Below are 17489 nucleotides of genomic sequence, written 5' to 3' on the forward strand. Positions count from 1 at the left end.
GACATGTCATTTGAAAGAAACGTGACTGTCAAAAATTACACAGAACGATTAATGAAAATTACGACAAAGTTTGACATAAATTGACATTGACATCTAGTAAATAAAAAAAATGTAGCAATTTATAAAAAAAAATTGAGTGATGAGCTATCCAATATTCCTAGTACAGGCTACAGAGACGTCACCTACTCGGTTATGATTTATCAATGAATAAATTATTTAAATAAATAAAATAATGGCAATTGAAATGGCTGCTGAGCTGTTGTAGACACGCGCCTCCTCCTTTTGTCTTCTCTCCTCTGCCCTCTGCGTGCGCGCGGTGCGCGTCCGTCAACGCTTCACTTTCTAATCTCTATCCGTCCTTTTATGTAGTAGCATAGCATTTAATTAAAAGAAAAGAAACATTAACTTTTTTTATGTAGTGGCATTTGCATTTCGCATTTCGGAACGGCATGACATTGACGCTAACAAAATTGCGTCGAAAATCGAAATGGACGCTGCGAAACAAAGCGGCCGCAATACAACCAGATGCGTCTAGAGACCTCCGCGTTTTTTTCTCTTTCCACGATACAACCATCCTCTTTTCTTTTCTTTTGTTTTCTTTTCTTTTGTTTTGTTTTATTTTGTTTTGTTTTTAACTTATAAAAAAATGGGGCCCTTGCAAACAAATTTAATAATTAGCAGTAAAAGTGGTACGGTGACTAAACATTCTGATTGTTTGGTACATCGATTAAACTGGTTAGTACTATCAAAATCTGTACTGTATATCTAATCCCATTGGATGATTGGATTAATTATCCTAATTGGTTCCATGGCCCATGAAGAAAGGCCTTTCTGGATTTTCTCAATTTACGAACAACTGGGCCTCAACGTTAAGCCACTTCATTGGGCTTTTCATATATGGGTCAAGTCCAAATATTTCACCCAACAAACCCGCACAAAACCGATCTTTCATTCGTCATATCATGAAACAAAACAAAACATATTGGAGAGAGGCTAAATCTTATTTCTATATTATATCTCCATATCAAAATGTATTTTCAACCACTTACAAAACTTATATTTATAGGCTAAAGAAAACAAATAAAAATCCATACCATTAACATGAGAGTTAATACAGAAATTAAATCTAATAGATAGTGGAGGAGGTGGAGAAGGTGAAATGTCTACCGTTATTATTTTATAACACTTCCTCTTAGATATTTTACCTTATATTATACACTATTAATATTGTACTGCAGGACAAATATTAATTTGGTACTTCAGGACCAATTTGAATTGACTGATATTTTCGAATCAGTTATGCTACCTCATTAAAAACCTTACTAAAAAAATCAAGTGGGATAAAACTTAGTGAAGGGAAAAAGAGTGCAGCATGTATAATACTCCCCCTCATTTTAATGTATATCTTTTAAGCGACGGATGCCGATCTTCTGTGAAAGTTGCTCAAAAACTTTGCTTGGCAATGATTTTGTGAATAGGTTTGCCAAATTGTCGCTTGATCTGATTTGACAAACATCTATCAAGCCATCCTTTTGTAGATCATGAGTTGAGAAGAATTTTGACGAGATGTGCTTGGTTTTGTCTCCTTTAATATATCATTCTTTAATTTGAGCAATACATGCTGCATTATCTTCATATAGTACTGTCGGGCTTCCTTTGATTGACTCGAGCCCGCATTCCTCCTAGATGTGTTGGATCATTGATCTTAACCAGACACATTCTTGACCAGCATCGTATAGAGCAATTAATTCGGCATGTTTTGATGATGTTGCCGTCAGTGTCTGTTTTGTTGATCGCCATGAAATTGCAGTACCGCAATATGTAAACACATATCTGGATTGTGATCGGGCTTTATGTGGATCTAATAAATATCCTGCATCTGCATACCCAACTAATTTGGACTTTGTATCTTTTTGATAAAATAGTCCCATATCACGTGTCCCGCAAAGGTAACAAAATACATGTTTAATTCCGTTCCAATATCGGCGTGTTGGATCAGAACTATATCTTGCTAGTACATTTACAGAAAAAGCAATATCAGGTCTCGTATTATTAGCAAGATACATCAAAGCCCCAATTGCACTTAAGTATGGTACTTCTGGACCAAGAACTTTTTCATTCTTTTCTCGGGGACGGTAAGGATCATTTTTTATATCAAGTGATCGAACAACCATTGGTGTACTTAGAGGATGAGCTTTGTTCATATTAAAACGTTTCAACATCTTTTGGATATAATTTGATTGATAGACAAAAAATACCATTATACAAATGCTCAATCTGCAGGCCGAGACATAATTTTGTTATACCAAGATCTTTCATTTCAAATTCTTTCATTAATAATTTTGCAGTCTTTTCAATCTCTTCAGGAGACCCAATGATATTTAAATCATCAACATATACTGCAATAATTGTAAAATCTGAGTTTGATCTTCTAATAAAAACACATGGACTAATTACATCAGATTTATATCCTTCTTTTAAGAGATATTCACTGAGTCGATTATACCACATTCGACCCGACTGTTTTAGTCCATATAAAGATCTTTTTAACTTTATATAATACATTTCTCGAGGTTTTGATTTTAATGCTTCAGGCATTTTTAATCCTTCAGGGATTTTCATATAGATATCATTATCAAGTGATCCATACAAATAAGCTGTGACTACATCCATGAGGCGCATTTGAAGGTTTTCAGTGATTGTGAGACTGATTAAAAATCTAAGAGTTATTGCATCCACTATAGGTGAATATGTTTCTTTATAATCAACCACTGGTGTTTGTGTAAAACCTTGTGCCACAAGCCTTGCTTTATATCTCACAATTTCATTTTTCTTATTCCTTTTTATTGCAAATACCCACTTGTAACCTACAGGGTTTACATCTTTGGGGGTTAAGACTACAGGTCCAAAAACATTCCGCTTTTCAAGCTAATCTAATTCAGTCTTCAGGGCATCTTTCCATTTTGGCCAATCATTTCTGTGCAAACACTCTTCAGGAGTTTTTGGAACATAATCTTTCTCATTTAGCACATCAATTGCTATAGCATATGCAAAAATTTCATCAACACATGTTTCATTTTGGTTCCATATTGTACCATTATGTACATAGTTTATTGAGATCTCATAATCACTAGGTTCCTGAGTTTCTTCTGGAACTTCATCCACCTCTTCTGGGGTTTTATCAATCTCTTCTGGAATTTTATTAATCTCTTCTGGGATTTTATCAGTAACCTCTTCTGGAGGTACACCAACTGTTTTATTCTGCTCTTTCTTTTTTTTATGGATTTTTATCTTTGGAACTAGTTGGTCTTCCATGTTTTCTCTGTATAGTAACCTCTGCTAGGATTACATCAATTCGAGCAGTTGCATTTAAAGCTGGTACATGTGATTTAGTCACTCTTTTTGTATCTGTAAATGCATCTGGTAACTCATTTGCTATTCTTTGCAAATGTATAATCTTTTGAACTTCCGATTCACATTGACCACTTCGGATATCAAGATAAGATATTGATGATGCATTCCAAGTTACTTCTTGTTTTACCAACTTTTCTTTTTCTCCTCAGATTGAAAATATTGTCTCATCAAATTGACAGTCAGAAAAACGTGTTGTAAAAACATCTCCAGTTAATGGTTCTAAATATTTGATAATTGATGGAGAGTTAAAACCAACATAAATTCCCAATTTTCTTTGTGGTCCCATTTTTGTACGTTGTGCTGGAGAAATTCAAACATACACAACACAACCAAAAATTTTAAGATGGGGCAAGTTTGGTTCTCTTCGAGGAACCAATTGTAATGGAGAAAATTTATGATATGCAGTTGGTTTTAATCTAATAAGTGCAGCAGCATGTAAAATGGCATGCCCCCATGCAAAAGATGGTAGATTACATTTCATAAGTAATGGTCTAGCAATCAGTTGCAATATTTTAATTAATGATTCAGCTAAAACATTTTGTGTATGTACATGAGCCACTGGATGTTCTACCTTAATCCCAATTGACATACAATAATCATTAAATGATTGGGATGTAAATTCTCTTGCATTATCAAGCCAGATTCTCTTAATTTGATAATCCAGAAAATTTGCTCTCAATTGGATTATCTGTGCTAATAGCCTAGCAAATGCAACATTTCTTGTGACTAATAGGCAAACATGTGACCATCGAGTTGATGCATCAATTAAAACCATAAAATATCTAAATGGTCCACATGGAGGAGAAATAGGCCCACAAATATCTCCTTGAATTCTTTCTAAAAATGTAGGAGATCCATTTTCAATATTATTTTTAGATGGCCTAATTATCAGTTTTCCAAGAGAACATGCTGCACATGATAAATCTTTTGATAATATTATTTTCAAGTCCTTTAGGGGATGCCCATTTGCACTTTCAATTATTTTTTTCATCATAATGTTACCTGGATGACCTAATCTGCCATGCCACAGAGTAAACATCTTTGTGTCAAGTAACTTCTGGTTACTTACCATATTTGATTCTATTGAATTTATGTTCGTACAATATAATCCAGAGGATAAAGCTTTCAGCTTTTCCAATATGATCTTCTGGCCGTATTTAATAGATGTAATTTGGAGATACTCAATATTATTTTCAGTCATGGTTTCAAGATGATAACCATTATGCCGAATATCTTTAAAGCTTAGTAAATTTCTTCTGGATTTACTAGAGTATAATGCATCATTTATAATTAATTTTGTTTCTTCAGGTAACAAAATACAAGCTCTTCCGGAGCCCTCAATTAAATTACTAATGCCAGAAATTGTATTAACATGTGTCTTTGAAGGAGACAATAGAGAAAAATATTTCTTGCTTTTTAGTATTGTGTTTGTTATTCCACTGTCTACGAGACATTCATCTCTAATATTTATCATAGCTCTTCTCGAGTCTCCAATTATATTCTTTTTCCTTTGAACATAAAAGAAAATGTATAAGATAAAAGAAAACTAATTTTATTTCATGATAAACATTGACTTACAACATTAGGAAATAGATACAAATTAACTTCAGTTTATTAATGTTATAACTTCAGGTTATTAATATCATAACTTCAGATTATGAAAAAGGAGATAAATAAATATAAATAAAAGAATACGTAAATTACATGAATAAATAAATAAAGTTAAATATAACTTCAGGTTAATATTATATAACTTCAGGTTATAATAAAATATTTATTTAATAACTTCCGGTTATTAAATTACTTGACTATGCAATTGTAGAATTTAATTTGAAATAACTTCGGGTTATATTTTCATTTAATGATCTATAATAACTTTTGGTTATTATATTGATTTTATTTGAGAATTTATAATAAAACTTCAGGTTTTTAATTGAGAATAATTTCAGGTTATTATTCATCCAGTGGCCTATAATAACTGCTGGTTATTATATTAATTTTATACTAAAATTTCTAATAGAACTTCAGGTTCTAAATAGAAACAGCTCCTGGCCAAAACAGATAGTTCCTGGCAGAAACAAAAAATGTTGAAAAACAGTATATTCGGCCAAGGCCGAAACTGAGGCCGAAACAGATGCGCAAAAACATTTCTAACAATAACTTCAAGTTATTATTTTATCTGGGTAATACGAACTTCGGGTTCTTGAGATATAGGTTATACTATCAAAATGATACAAAATAAAAAATGCTACTATTATTAACTAATTTAATTAAATATGCATTTGTGCTTGATAAATAAAAAAATAAAAACGATTGAAGAGAAAGAATCTTAATAACTTTAGGTTATTAAGAGAATTAATAACTTCAGGTTACTAAGAGAATTAAGTATTTGAGACATTTTATTTATTTGATTACTTCCGGTTATCATAAATATCAATAACTTCTAGTTGTTAGGTAAAATAAAAACATTCCGTGGCATATAATAACTTCTGGTTATTGTATTATATATAAGAATTTCTTGTTCATATAAGAACTTCAGGTTCTTTTAAAAAAAACTTCTAGCTATAGTATGTACAAAAGCTTCTGACTATTATCATGTACTTGCTTTATCATTCTCTTTAGGGAATGAAAATATTACTCTCATTTAAATAAGAAAATTTCATCTAAGAAATAAAAATTATTACTAACAGTAAGCAATATAAAATAAGAAAATTTCATTCAAGAAATAAAAATTATTACTAATAGTAAAGTTATGAATGTAATCTTAAGAGTGCCTTCTTCTTGAAAAAATCGCGTCACAACTTGACTAGAGCAAACTCGTGCTGATAACGTATTATGAAACAAAACAAAACAATATTGGAAAGAGGCTAAATCTTATTTCTATATTATATCTCCATATCAAAATATTTTTTCAACCACTTACAAAACTTATATTTATAGGCTAGAGAAAGCAAATATAAAGCCATACAATTAACATGAGAGTTAATACAGAAATTAAATCTAATAGATAGTGGAGGAGGTGGAGAAGGTGAAATGTCTACCATTATTATTTCATAACACGTCAATTTATTTCGTTGTTCAGCAACTGTTCAAATTTGAAAATTGAAATGGACCTGATTAAAATTCTTTCGTCTTGCTCCATCCATCCATCCATCCATCCATCCTTGCTTAGTTTGAAGAGATTCATTGCGAAAGGTCCAATTTCCCTTCACCTTTTCTTTTCTTTTATTTCGCTTAGCTTTGAATTGAGGAAGAAGGAGCTGACAATAGGAAAGTGGGGTCCTATTGTCAGCTCCAGTGAGAAAGCAAATCGCGTCCCTCGTTATATTCTATTTTTGGCAAATCCAGTTCGGAAGCGCTGAGTTTAAACTCATCCGTTTTCCCTGAATGAACGCTGTGCTTCATGCGTCATGCCACAGTTCGTGGGGTTCATTTGTCAGTTTGCAAAGAACCAAGCCCATTTCCCTTTTCTTTTCTTTTTCATCGTTGTAAATCCTTCCACTGCCACATGGGCCCCATTTGTCAACTACCTTCATAAGTATCCCTCCCCATTGTGCATCCAGCAACTGTCTTCACGGTGTTAGGTCTCTCCCTCTTTGTGCACCCATTGATGTCCCCATAACTTCTTTTATTTTTCTTTGTTCATCCCTTCTGAATTTTCAGTGTTTCTTCCACCAAAATTCATGATTTTAGTTGTATAATTTTATCATGAATTTTATTTCAACAAAAATATTTTTATTTCTTATTTTTTATAATTTTCAAGAAATTAACCCTTCCAAGTGTTTTTTTAAACCAAATTTCAAGAAATTAATTGAGTAAATTTCTAGAATCCTCTTTTTAATTTATTTAGGGTCCAACACGTGCAAGATTTTGTGATTTAGTAACTTATATTGAGTTCAGATTTAATAAAAAAAAAAATCTAAAATTCATACAACAAGCTATGAACACTGTACTAGAGATTATGCTACGTAAAAATTAATTTATACTTCCAAAATTGATCCAATCATTTTTTACATGTTTAATTATATTTGGAGTATACCTACAAGTTTTATTATTTAATCACTTGAAATGATTCATGAATTAATCATGTAAGAAGTAAGATGGATACAAGTTGTAAATGCTTTACAAGAGGTTCTATTGCGTAAAAAGTAATTTATACTTTTGAAATTGATATAATTACGTTATATTTGAAATATACTTGCAATTTTTTTCTCTGCACAAGGGTTAGGGTCTTAGGGAGGGACTAATCGCAGAGAGAGGGGCAGGTCGAGTAATGATCAGTGTGCAGATTTAGAGTAATGCTAACGAGCCGAGTTAGCTTGAGTTATGAGTAACTCGAATTCACCTCGGAAATATTGGAGTCGAGTTCACTCAAGTTGAGATGGCCGGACCGAGTTGGCTCGTTGACTCGAACTCAACTCGTGAGTAACTCAAGTTGGCTCGTTGACTCGAACTCAACTCGTGAGTAACTCGAGTTGGCTCTTGATCAGTGATCGTAATTACCTACTAGCAGTCTAGCAATTTGATGTTGAACACTTGAACTGTTGATATATGTCATGAGAATGTGCATTTGTTAAACTGTTGAAAAAAATGAGAACATTTTGCCATTTCGGCAATTCTTTACTGTCCCTCTCAGCCATAGTGGCTCAGTTTGAGTGGAATGTGAAATGAAATGAATTGGGTCAAGTCAAATCGGGGTATGGGACGCTGGTAATCAACCGAGTTTGAGTTGTAATGAGCGAGATGAGTCCCAACTCAAACTCAACTCATGAGTTAAACGAGTTACTCAACTCGAGTCAGACTAACTTGAGTTGTTAGCGAGCTCGACCAACTCACGAGCCGCGAGTTTTTTTTACAGCTCTACATCCAATGTTGGACAATGAACTTTTGCGTTGAGCCGCTGATCATTACTCTAATTCTGCACGCTTTTGATCAAGGGAAGATCCAATGCATAACGCGCATTCGAATTCGGGAGGGGAGGTGGGTGGCATCCTGAATTTTGGGAAATAATTTTGATTTAATAAGCCCGGATTAATTGGCCTCCCTTTGTCGTTATTGTTATTTTTAATATATAAAAAATTACTATTTGTTTTTTTGTTATGTAAGAAACTATTTTCGTCATTTTTATTATGTAAGAGACTAATTTTGTTGTTTTTTTTTTATCTAATACTCTATTAACTAATGAACTTTGCCTGTGTACTTTTTACACAGTCTGTCCCAATTAAAAAAAAAGAAAAGAAGGAGAGTTTGTGATAGACTTGGCGAGCCAACGGAAAAAAAAAATCTTTATACAAATGAAACCCTCACGAATTGGACAGGAGTAGTACTAGGATGAATAACCTCTTGGAAAGTCTCTATATTGTTGATTCCGGTTGGATTTCATTTCTAGCCTATCCCAACTTATTTGGGAATAAAGACTTTGAAGAAGAAAAATAAGAAGACTATTAACTAATGGATTTGAACTATTAACTAATCGATTTGATCCCCATAAGTTATATGAATCCGATTTTTACCTCACCTGACAATAAATTCCAGATCCACCCCTGCTTTTTATTCAGATTGGAAAGTTCATGTTACAGTTATTATACGATAAGTACTATCTCAGATATCTTGTTATAATACATTAGACATTTTTATATGTTTGCGAGAAAATCGTGATACATATACATATCTTTTAAGTACATAATATGCATATGTATGTAATTTATCACAACCTTATGCATAATATGATTAGTATTTAGAATATATATTACATACTAAAATAATATATTATGTGATCACCATAAAATATTTGTATAGGTACATATGTGGGTGTAAATGGTCAGATATGGATTGAATAGTGGTCTTCCCATATCCTTATCCGTTATAATTTTTCGGATACGGATACAGATCAGATATTAAACGTTACGGATACGGATTGGATATCGGACGGATACAAATATTTTTCATAATTGATTTGTTGGTTACAAAACATCTATTATATTATTAAAATATTAGTCACTAATTATGTCATAGTTTTATATTGTTCATCAAAAAATATTTATCTATATGTAATTTTTTAAATAATTGGTACAATATGCAATTTAATAAATTAATTTAAGAACATATAGTATATTTGTTGTGGTTTAAAAGTATAAACGGTCGGATACAGATAGTTAAAAGTCTTACCATATCCTTATATGTTATAATTTTTCAGATACGGATACGGATCGGATAATTTAGGTAATTTTCCGGATTCGGATCCGGACGAAATCAGATAATATCCAATCCGTTTACACCCCTAGGTACAGATACATTATGGATACTTGATGGAACTGGATATTCGTATAGGTACAAATACGCAAGTACAGCTGTACAGCAGAAATAAGCATTTTAGAATATTTAACCAAAATTACAAAATTGATTAAAAGAAAATCTCCATATACTTACTATTTGATAAGTTTACAAAATATGGGTCCAACAAAAGGGAAAAGCAACAATTACTATTCAAGAGGAGTATTTCAACAGAATAATTATCCGTATCCCTATCCCTATCCACACTGATATGGATAATTATTTAGGATAATTAAGCAAATACGGATGATATTTGTTCTGTTTACACCCCCCCAAGGGGGTTCAAAGTGGAATAGATCGAAGGACTATGGCAATCGACAAGTGGGAAGAAGAGAAAGAGGTGGGAGGTATTGGAGAAATGGGAAGTAGAAAGGACCAATGAGAAGTATTAATAAGGATCCATTTTGATTATTTGAGAAAAATGAAACAGAGAGCCTTGTTTGCGATTGAAAGATAAGGCCTGAGTCTTAGCTAAAAGATTAATTCATAACAGGACCATAGAGACCACCTGCCCACTCTGATTTTCTAAAGAGCAGAAGCTAAATATATAACTATTTTTCAAAGTGATACATTTGATTTGAGATCCGACTCTTCTTCTTCTTTTTTTTTTACCATCTTTGTAAAAAAGAAGATAAAACCCTTTAGCTAGTTTTTTTCTTTAAATTTTCATATTTATCAGGTTATCAGGTCCACAAATTATATCTGCAGGACCAAAGGTCCACACATTATATATGCGGGACGAACAGGCTGGTCCCGCAGATTTAGTAAATACGGAAGTTGTCAGAAAAAATGGCTAAAGGGTTTATCTTTTTTTTTCCAAAGAAGTAAAAAAAATGCATTGAGGTCCCTGGACTATTCTGAATCATACCTCAGTTCAAAACATCTAAGAACTCTAATAATCAAATGAAGTTTCAATAAACCAATCTACTTAACCGCACCTTATGCAGTTTCTACAATTGGAGAAACTCGAACATTTTCCGTAACCTACACTAAGAACATTGTACTTATGTTTGTTGTAAAATTTCTCATGAGAAAGCACCATCAGAAAACAATTTGCAGCGGACACGGTGATGTCGCTGATGCACATATGAAAACACTGGAAGTAATCACTCGTATCCTCTAGTGGCATGAGGACATCACCGGGCTAAAGATAAACTGGCAGAAAACAACATTTGTGCCAATTGCCATACCGACTGATCTGGTTCCGGTTATCAAGCAAACAGTGGGCCCATTGGAACTACCACTTAAATATCTTGGCCTGCCTCATACTCAGAGGAAACCGATGAAAATACATTACTAGCCTTTCATTACGGCGGTACAAAGAAGAATGTCAGGATGGAAATCTAACTTCCTGTAATTAGGAGGACGGGTGACGCTATTCAGGCAAGTCATGTCGACCATACTTCCACACTATATGCAGGCCTTCAGAATCCATAATTTGGGCAATCAAACACATCTATAGTCTACGGCAAAGGTTTCAATAGCATTTATTGCGTCATAGCGGACCGGTTAAAAAAACAGTGCTATGCCCAAATAGCGCCGCTATAGTGTGGAATAGCGTGCTATGGCGTATCAACGCCGTAGCTTTTATGGTCCGAAAACGCTATAGCGCGCTATTTAGAACCTTGGTCTACGGAGAAGCTTTCTATGGAAAGGGAACAAGGTATGTAAGGGAATAAATTGTCTGGTTAATTGTTAGTGAGTATGCGCTCTGAAGAGGAATGGGGGATCATCGATCTTTCAACACAGAATGATGCACTCTTGTCAAAGTGGCTATGGAAGTTAGCAACCGAGCCATATGGCAGCTGGTCCAAAACCTTAAGGGAATTTTACGGCATAGTGGATGTCTCAAACATACAACCAGTCTATGGCCAATCGTTTTTTCTATGGAGCCCTGGCAAAAATTGTGTTGTTCTTCACGGCTTCGATTCAGGTGGAAGTTGGAAGGACCAAGTTATGGTGCTGGACTGGGCATGGGCATTTACAAGTGATTCAGCTTATGTAGTCATGCCTGGCAGGGGATTAATGTGCATGTTTCAAGAACCATTATGGAGGCTAAAGACACCGCTCAAGGTAAAGGTTTTCCTATAGCCAGATTCTGGAGGTCCCTGGCTGTGCAATTTAACATCCCACTGCCATCTAATGCCTATGAAACATTTACAGATCTGTGGATGAGGTACAGACGATACATCGGACTGAATGGGAGAGGGCAGTCTGGGGACACCTTATGGGCTGCAGGAGTGTGGGCTTTATGGCGAGAGATGAATAAAAGAGTCTTTTCTCAAGAGAATAAGATGGTCCCGGTACTGGTACAAGATACCAGCATACAGGTGCAACTGTAGTGGAAGTGGGGTTCGATACTCAAGAGAATTAGTTTTCTGATTTGTAATTTTCAGTTAGCAATACTGTACATATGAACACGTAGCGGCCATGTAAAAAATTCTCTTTTTTATTGATATATCAGTTAGTAGGCATCTGACCAACTAACCTTCAAAAAAAAAAAAAAGTACCATCAGTACCTTCCACCCTCTCTGTACCTCAAATCCAGAGCTTTAGATCAGGAAATAACCGCCACGAATCCATGCTCAGCTAATCAGGTTAGTCACAATAATTGGAGGGGTACCAATCACCAAAAGCTGAAAGGATATACTCGTATTCCTTAAAGAGCATACTCTTGTTCCTATCCTTAGCCAAAGGATGTTAGATACTATGCCAAGAAAACCCTATCTATCCCTACTCATTTTAGGATCTAGCAAAAATGGCAAGCTCAAAACCAACCAAATAGATACTATGCCTAGAAATCCCTATCTATCCTTACTAATTTTAGGATCTAGCAAAAATGGCAACCTCAAAAAGCAACCTTCCACTCAACCACATCCTTAAGAATCTAAATTATCATTTACAGCCTACTGCTATCAATTATCTACCTGCAATTATCTGCACAAAGCTAAATTAACAGATGTTAAAGATGTTCAAGGGAAAAACTATATCATGGACAACAGTCAATAAGATTCCATAAACCACAAGCTGAACATAGGAAGACAGTTGTAAAGCAAGAATTGAAATAAAGTTCAAGAAGTATCAGTATTGGTACATACAGTTCAACAGGTTCAGCGAAAATCTCTGATGGATAGTACATCTTCATTTGTTGTTATTCCTCTTTCAATTTGCACTGAAACAAACTAAAGCTGCTTCTTAACATACTTGTCAACGTAACTCTGGAAAAAAAAAGAAAAGAATTTATCTCAACAAATTTGGAGTAATTTAGATGCAAGTGAATGAGAAAAACATACTTCAATAAAAAAATCATAACATCATATTTCAGTTTGCTACCAGTAAGGTACCAGGATGCACTTGTAAGTACTTGGAAAATTAAATATCAATACCTAAGGCTGTAATTATAAATACTACGTACCATGACAAGCTTGGTCACTTTCTGTTGAGATGTCTCGACATACTGGTTAATCTTCGAGGGTGTTTTGGGAATATGACGACTTGGCACAGATGCAGCCACCTTGTCAACTGTCTTTTTCACAATTGTCTTAAATGCATCCTTGCTGATATTCCCTTGTCGCCATGCTGGCTTCAATACTTCTTTCACATAATCAGCAAGTGCTACTTTCAACAGCTTCATTGACCTTGACTCCTCTTTGTTCTTCTCTTTTGACCCAGTAACTGTACCTGTACCGCTTGGACTCGGATTTGCTATTGGCTCTGGGCTGAGATTTTCTACTTCACCCACCACCTCCTCTCCCAACTCATCAGCTTCTGACACAGTGGCCAGTTTTGATGACAACTGATCTGGTACTGGCACAGGGTTGGATTTCTTAATGGGCTCGATACTGTCAGACAATGGATCATAAGGGGTACCTGATGTGGAGTGTTTCACTGTTCCATATTTTGCACTGTAACTGGTACTGAACCCTTGGCCAGGTAGGTTAGATGAAATGGTGAAGGGTGGAGGAGGCGGTGGTATTGTTTCAAAAGTGGATGCATAAGGGTTGTAGCGGGTGGTGATCGTTGACCCAGTAAAAGATGGAAGAAGTGTACTTGTACTGACAGCAGCACCAGTACTGGTGTTTGTAGGGAAGCTAGGAGGCAGATTTATAGGTACAGACATTGATGGGTGGGGCCACCTCTCAGCATGAGAAGGAAAAGGAAGGGGGAAATTCTGCGGTGGTTCCACTGGAGGGTATGGTGCAACAAGATTTGTTGTAAAATCACTTGTAGGATGTAAGGGATTATGCACATGCTGCATGTGTGGTGCCAGTGGCAGTGGTGGAGGAGGTGGCAAGTGAGTCCACATTTGTTGACTTGGCTCTTGGGCTGAAATCAGAACAGGGTTACCAGAAGGAATGTGAGATGGGTTGGATCCGACCGGTGGCATCTCAGTTTGTTGTGTGTGGAAGCTGCTTGTCATAGGTGATTTGATTCTCTTTCTGGGAGATTCACTAGGGCTGTTGCTTAGCAGTCTCTTTCCATTTCTCGCCACATTCAGCTCTCTACCATCTATCTCCTTGCCTGTATGTTTCACATTGTTCTTGTCTGTGTTTTCTATTTCCTTGTCAGAAGTGGGGTTGTCAACATCATCCCCGCTATCTAAAGATCCATAGTCTTGTTGTAATAGTTGGAAGGGGCTAGGATTAGGATTCTCTTCCAAAAGTTTGCTGTTAGTGTTTGCATCTATGACACACTCAACAGGTGTCAGTGATGACCTGGCAGGGCTTACATCCTCCATGAATGGCGTAGTCATATCACCTGAAAATAACATATCTAAAGTCGTACCTTTTATACATAAAATATTACTGAAGTTACAAGTCAATGGCGTATGATTTAAAATCTCTAAATTAACAAGAGAGACAAATAGAAAGATATGGGAGATAATGGAAAGTAATGAGAAAAAAAAAATAGAAAAGTATATTTCATTTGCTTATTAAACACAAGGGATGAGAACTGCTTTATTAAACACAAGGGATGTAAAACTGGAAGTTGAGTGACTCAAGCTGGGAAATTATTGTGGACTGATCCATTTATGCTTTCATATAAGACATAAAGAGATGTTAGCTGATTGATTGGAACAAAAAAAAGGTTGACTCAAGCTGGGAAATAAAGTAGACTGACCCATTTATGCTGGGTATAGTTTAGTGACTTCCTAATGGCACTTACCCTTTTATGCAAGTATTATGCAACAAATTGTCTTATTCTTAATATCCTTTGATATAGGCAACAAAATGAAACTTACTTCCAACTGTTGAGGTTTGTGGTAAAGGATTTGGTGTACGTGCATTAACCACAGCATCAGCCTCTCCACCGAGCGTATTGTTGATGCTTTGGGACCCATGCAAAGGTTCTTCAACATGCTCTTTTATCATGCTTTGAGATCCGTGAAAGACTTCTTTGACATCATCTAATTCCTTGTTTTCTAATGAAGGTTTCACGAGTATTTCTCTATTAGACCAACTAGTTTCCTTGTCGGAAATTGGTACATCATCATCTGTATATTCATGAACACATCCAACAAAAGACGATTTAAATAGACCTCAGAAACAACAGAAGAGGCATCACGCTTCCATATTTGCAAACAAGACCTGAAAAACTTCAGGTTACTTTTACGAACAGCACTCCAACTGTTGAAACTTGAAACTAAGGTTAAATAAGCAAAATGGAAATTATTCTAGACATGTTATAATAATTCAACAATGTTTCTCACAACTAGTCCAATCAAACTTGCAAACAGAAAATCAAGCTTGAGCTAGAGCTTTAGGGAGAAAATGGTCAATGCTACACTAACCTACAAATTTACTCAAAAATTTGTTCCATGTAAATTGACTTAGAAAGGCTGAGAGCAGATCTTCATGAACCTCCGTTACAATGCATAAAACCTTCTACTGCTTAGATTATGACAATTCTATCCATTATTCAATACATATGTCAGCACATTCTTGTTTTCTCTTTATTACCAAAAATTATTGCAAAAAAAGTTCTGTTTGTTCTCTTAGTAAGAAACTAAACAAATAGGGCAAGGAAACAATTTAAAAATTGAACATTACAAGGTTTATGCTAGTTGCGGTACCAAAATATTTGTAAGCCCTACTTTGTCTCATGTAAAGTGTAATTTATGAATTCCAACTCCAATTTTGGAATTATGCTATATTGTTCTCCCCAAAAAAAAAAAAAAATTATAACAAAATAGAAGTTACACCTTCCATATCCATATCTGAGAGAGCCGGTGAAACTGAACCAGCTTTCTCTTTCTCCAAATTTATACAACTGGCGAAACCCAAGCTCTCTCTATCTGGTACTTCTTCTCCACGTGGCTCAGGTGCTACTTCTGGGGGAGGTGGAGGCATAGGTGGAGGAGGCAGTGAAGGAGGTGGAGGTGGAGGTGGTGCTGGGGCGAAATTAGGAGGGGGAGGTGGTGCTGGGGCAAAATTAGGAGGGAGAGTGGTGGGGGACTGGTAGAGCTGTTGTTGCTGTGGCGGAAAAGGCAGCCTTGGTGGGGGAGGCAGAATTTGTTGTGTGCTATGGGGGATGGGATAGGAGTGACTAGTAGGAACTGGGTAAGAAGGGTTTCGGCCCGGCGGGCCGCTAGGCCCCATTTGGTTTGGTGCTTGGCCTTGTGATGAGTGACGGTATGGAGGTGGGAAGTTGCCTTGGCCGTACATCTCTCACTTGACTAATCAATTTTGTTTTCTTATTTGGACTTAGAATTCAGCAGCGAAAGATCTGCATAAAAGTGAAAACAAAATATTTATCCCATACATTAGGATACGAAGAACAAAACAAAAATTCAGCATGCTGGCCAATTACAAATCTCAGAGGAGGTAGACGTACCTCATAACCTGTCTAGCCACATTGGGACCTCAAGCACTTCCAAACAGTCGAATAGCTTTCTTAAAGACAAACAAAAGTTCGCTAGTGAAAGAGTAACATTAAAGATATGCCTAATTAATACACAATTATATCTGTAACAAAAACATATCAAAATTTTGCTCAATTTTGAGTAAAACAAAAAAAGAAGTGGAAGCTTCATTTCTATTCAATCCCATTGCAAACCCATTTGACCAGAAAAGTATCCAAGTAATGAGTTGGTTGATGTGGGTTCCAACCTAATCAGCTGACAACATTAAGTTCTACTGTTCAATGACCTTACTCAAAAAAAAGGCCATGGACTACATTAAGCAGCAATCAGAACTTAGGAATGAATCTTATTTAAGTGTGCAGAAGTGAAGGATATATACAATATGATGCATTCATTTGAAATCTGTTAGAGTTGTGCTTGATTGAAATTAATACAAGCCAGTTCTTGAATTGCTATACACTGATACAACCTGATCCTTTAGTTGTGCTTGATTGAAATTTAATAGAAGCCAGTTCTCCAATTGCTATACACTGGAATAGCCTGGTCCATTAATGGAGATTTCCATCAATCAAATCCAAACAGAAACAAGTGAGGAGAGAAGAAAGTACCACAACTCAGAGATCAATCAAGAGACTCCAAGCACACAGACGCAAGAAATAAAGCAAGGGTAGTTCGTTGGGACAGCAGGAAGAGGCGAGCAGGAGCCAAGAGGAGGGATCGGCGGCGGGGACGGGGGCGGAGGAGGAGGAGGAGGAGGAGAGGGGGCCGGATTACGCGAGAAAAAAAAAGGGGGAAAATAGGGTCCGGGTATGATCAGAACCAAGTCTCCTCCCCTCCTCGATTCTGTCGCTTACAGTAACCGAAAATTTGATTTTGGATC

The 17489-nt window shown here is 35.7% G+C and overlaps 1 protein-coding gene across 5 annotated transcripts; it reads right to left on the reverse strand.

Moving 5' to 3' along the window:
• Window positions 1-12716: 12716 nt before the first annotated feature.
• On the reverse strand, window positions 12717-17442 carry LOC144552570 (uncharacterized). Of its 5 annotated transcripts, none has more exons than XM_078300537.1 (6): window positions 17218-17442; window positions 16582-16636; window positions 15950-16473; window positions 14990-15241; window positions 13163-14505; window positions 12717-12965 (listed from the first exon to the last, which is right to left on the reverse strand). In XM_078300537.1, the coding sequence occupies exons 3-6, from the start codon at window positions 16410-16412 to the stop codon at window positions 12930-12932; spliced, it is 2094 nt and encodes a 697-aa protein (XP_078156663.1). In that variant the 5' UTR covers window positions 16413-16473; window positions 16582-16636; window positions 17218-17442; the 3' UTR covers window positions 12717-12929. The 5 variants fall into 5 exon arrangements, with proteins under 5 accessions (XP_078156663.1, XP_078156660.1, XP_078156664.1 ...); XM_078300534.1 differs by having other exon boundaries at window positions 13163-14520; XM_078300538.1 differs by having other exon boundaries at window positions 16582-16640; window positions 17218-17438.
• Window positions 17443-17489: the final 47 nt, after the last annotated feature.

Source organism: Carex rostrata, chromosome 4, assembly GCF_964058835.1.
Source record: "Carex rostrata chromosome 4, lpCarRost1.2, whole genome shotgun sequence".
Lineage (NCBI taxonomy): Eukaryota > Viridiplantae > Streptophyta > Magnoliopsida > Poales > Cyperaceae > Carex > Carex rostrata.

Bases quoted from the DNA above. Each gene is read 5' to 3' on its own strand.
- LOC144552570 (XM_078300534.1), bottom strand. From the start codon at position 16,412: ATGTACGGCCAAGGCAACTTCCCACCTCCATACCGTCACTCATCACAA. The intron at 14,521-14,989 runs GTAAGTTTCATT...GTACGACTTTAG, and splicing joins ACAAACCTCAACAGTTGGAA to ATATGTTATTTTCAGGTGAT. The intron at 12,966-13,162 runs GTACGTAGTATT...TTTTTTTTCCAG, and splicing joins AAGTGACCAAGCTTGTCATG to AGTTACGTTGACAAGTATGT.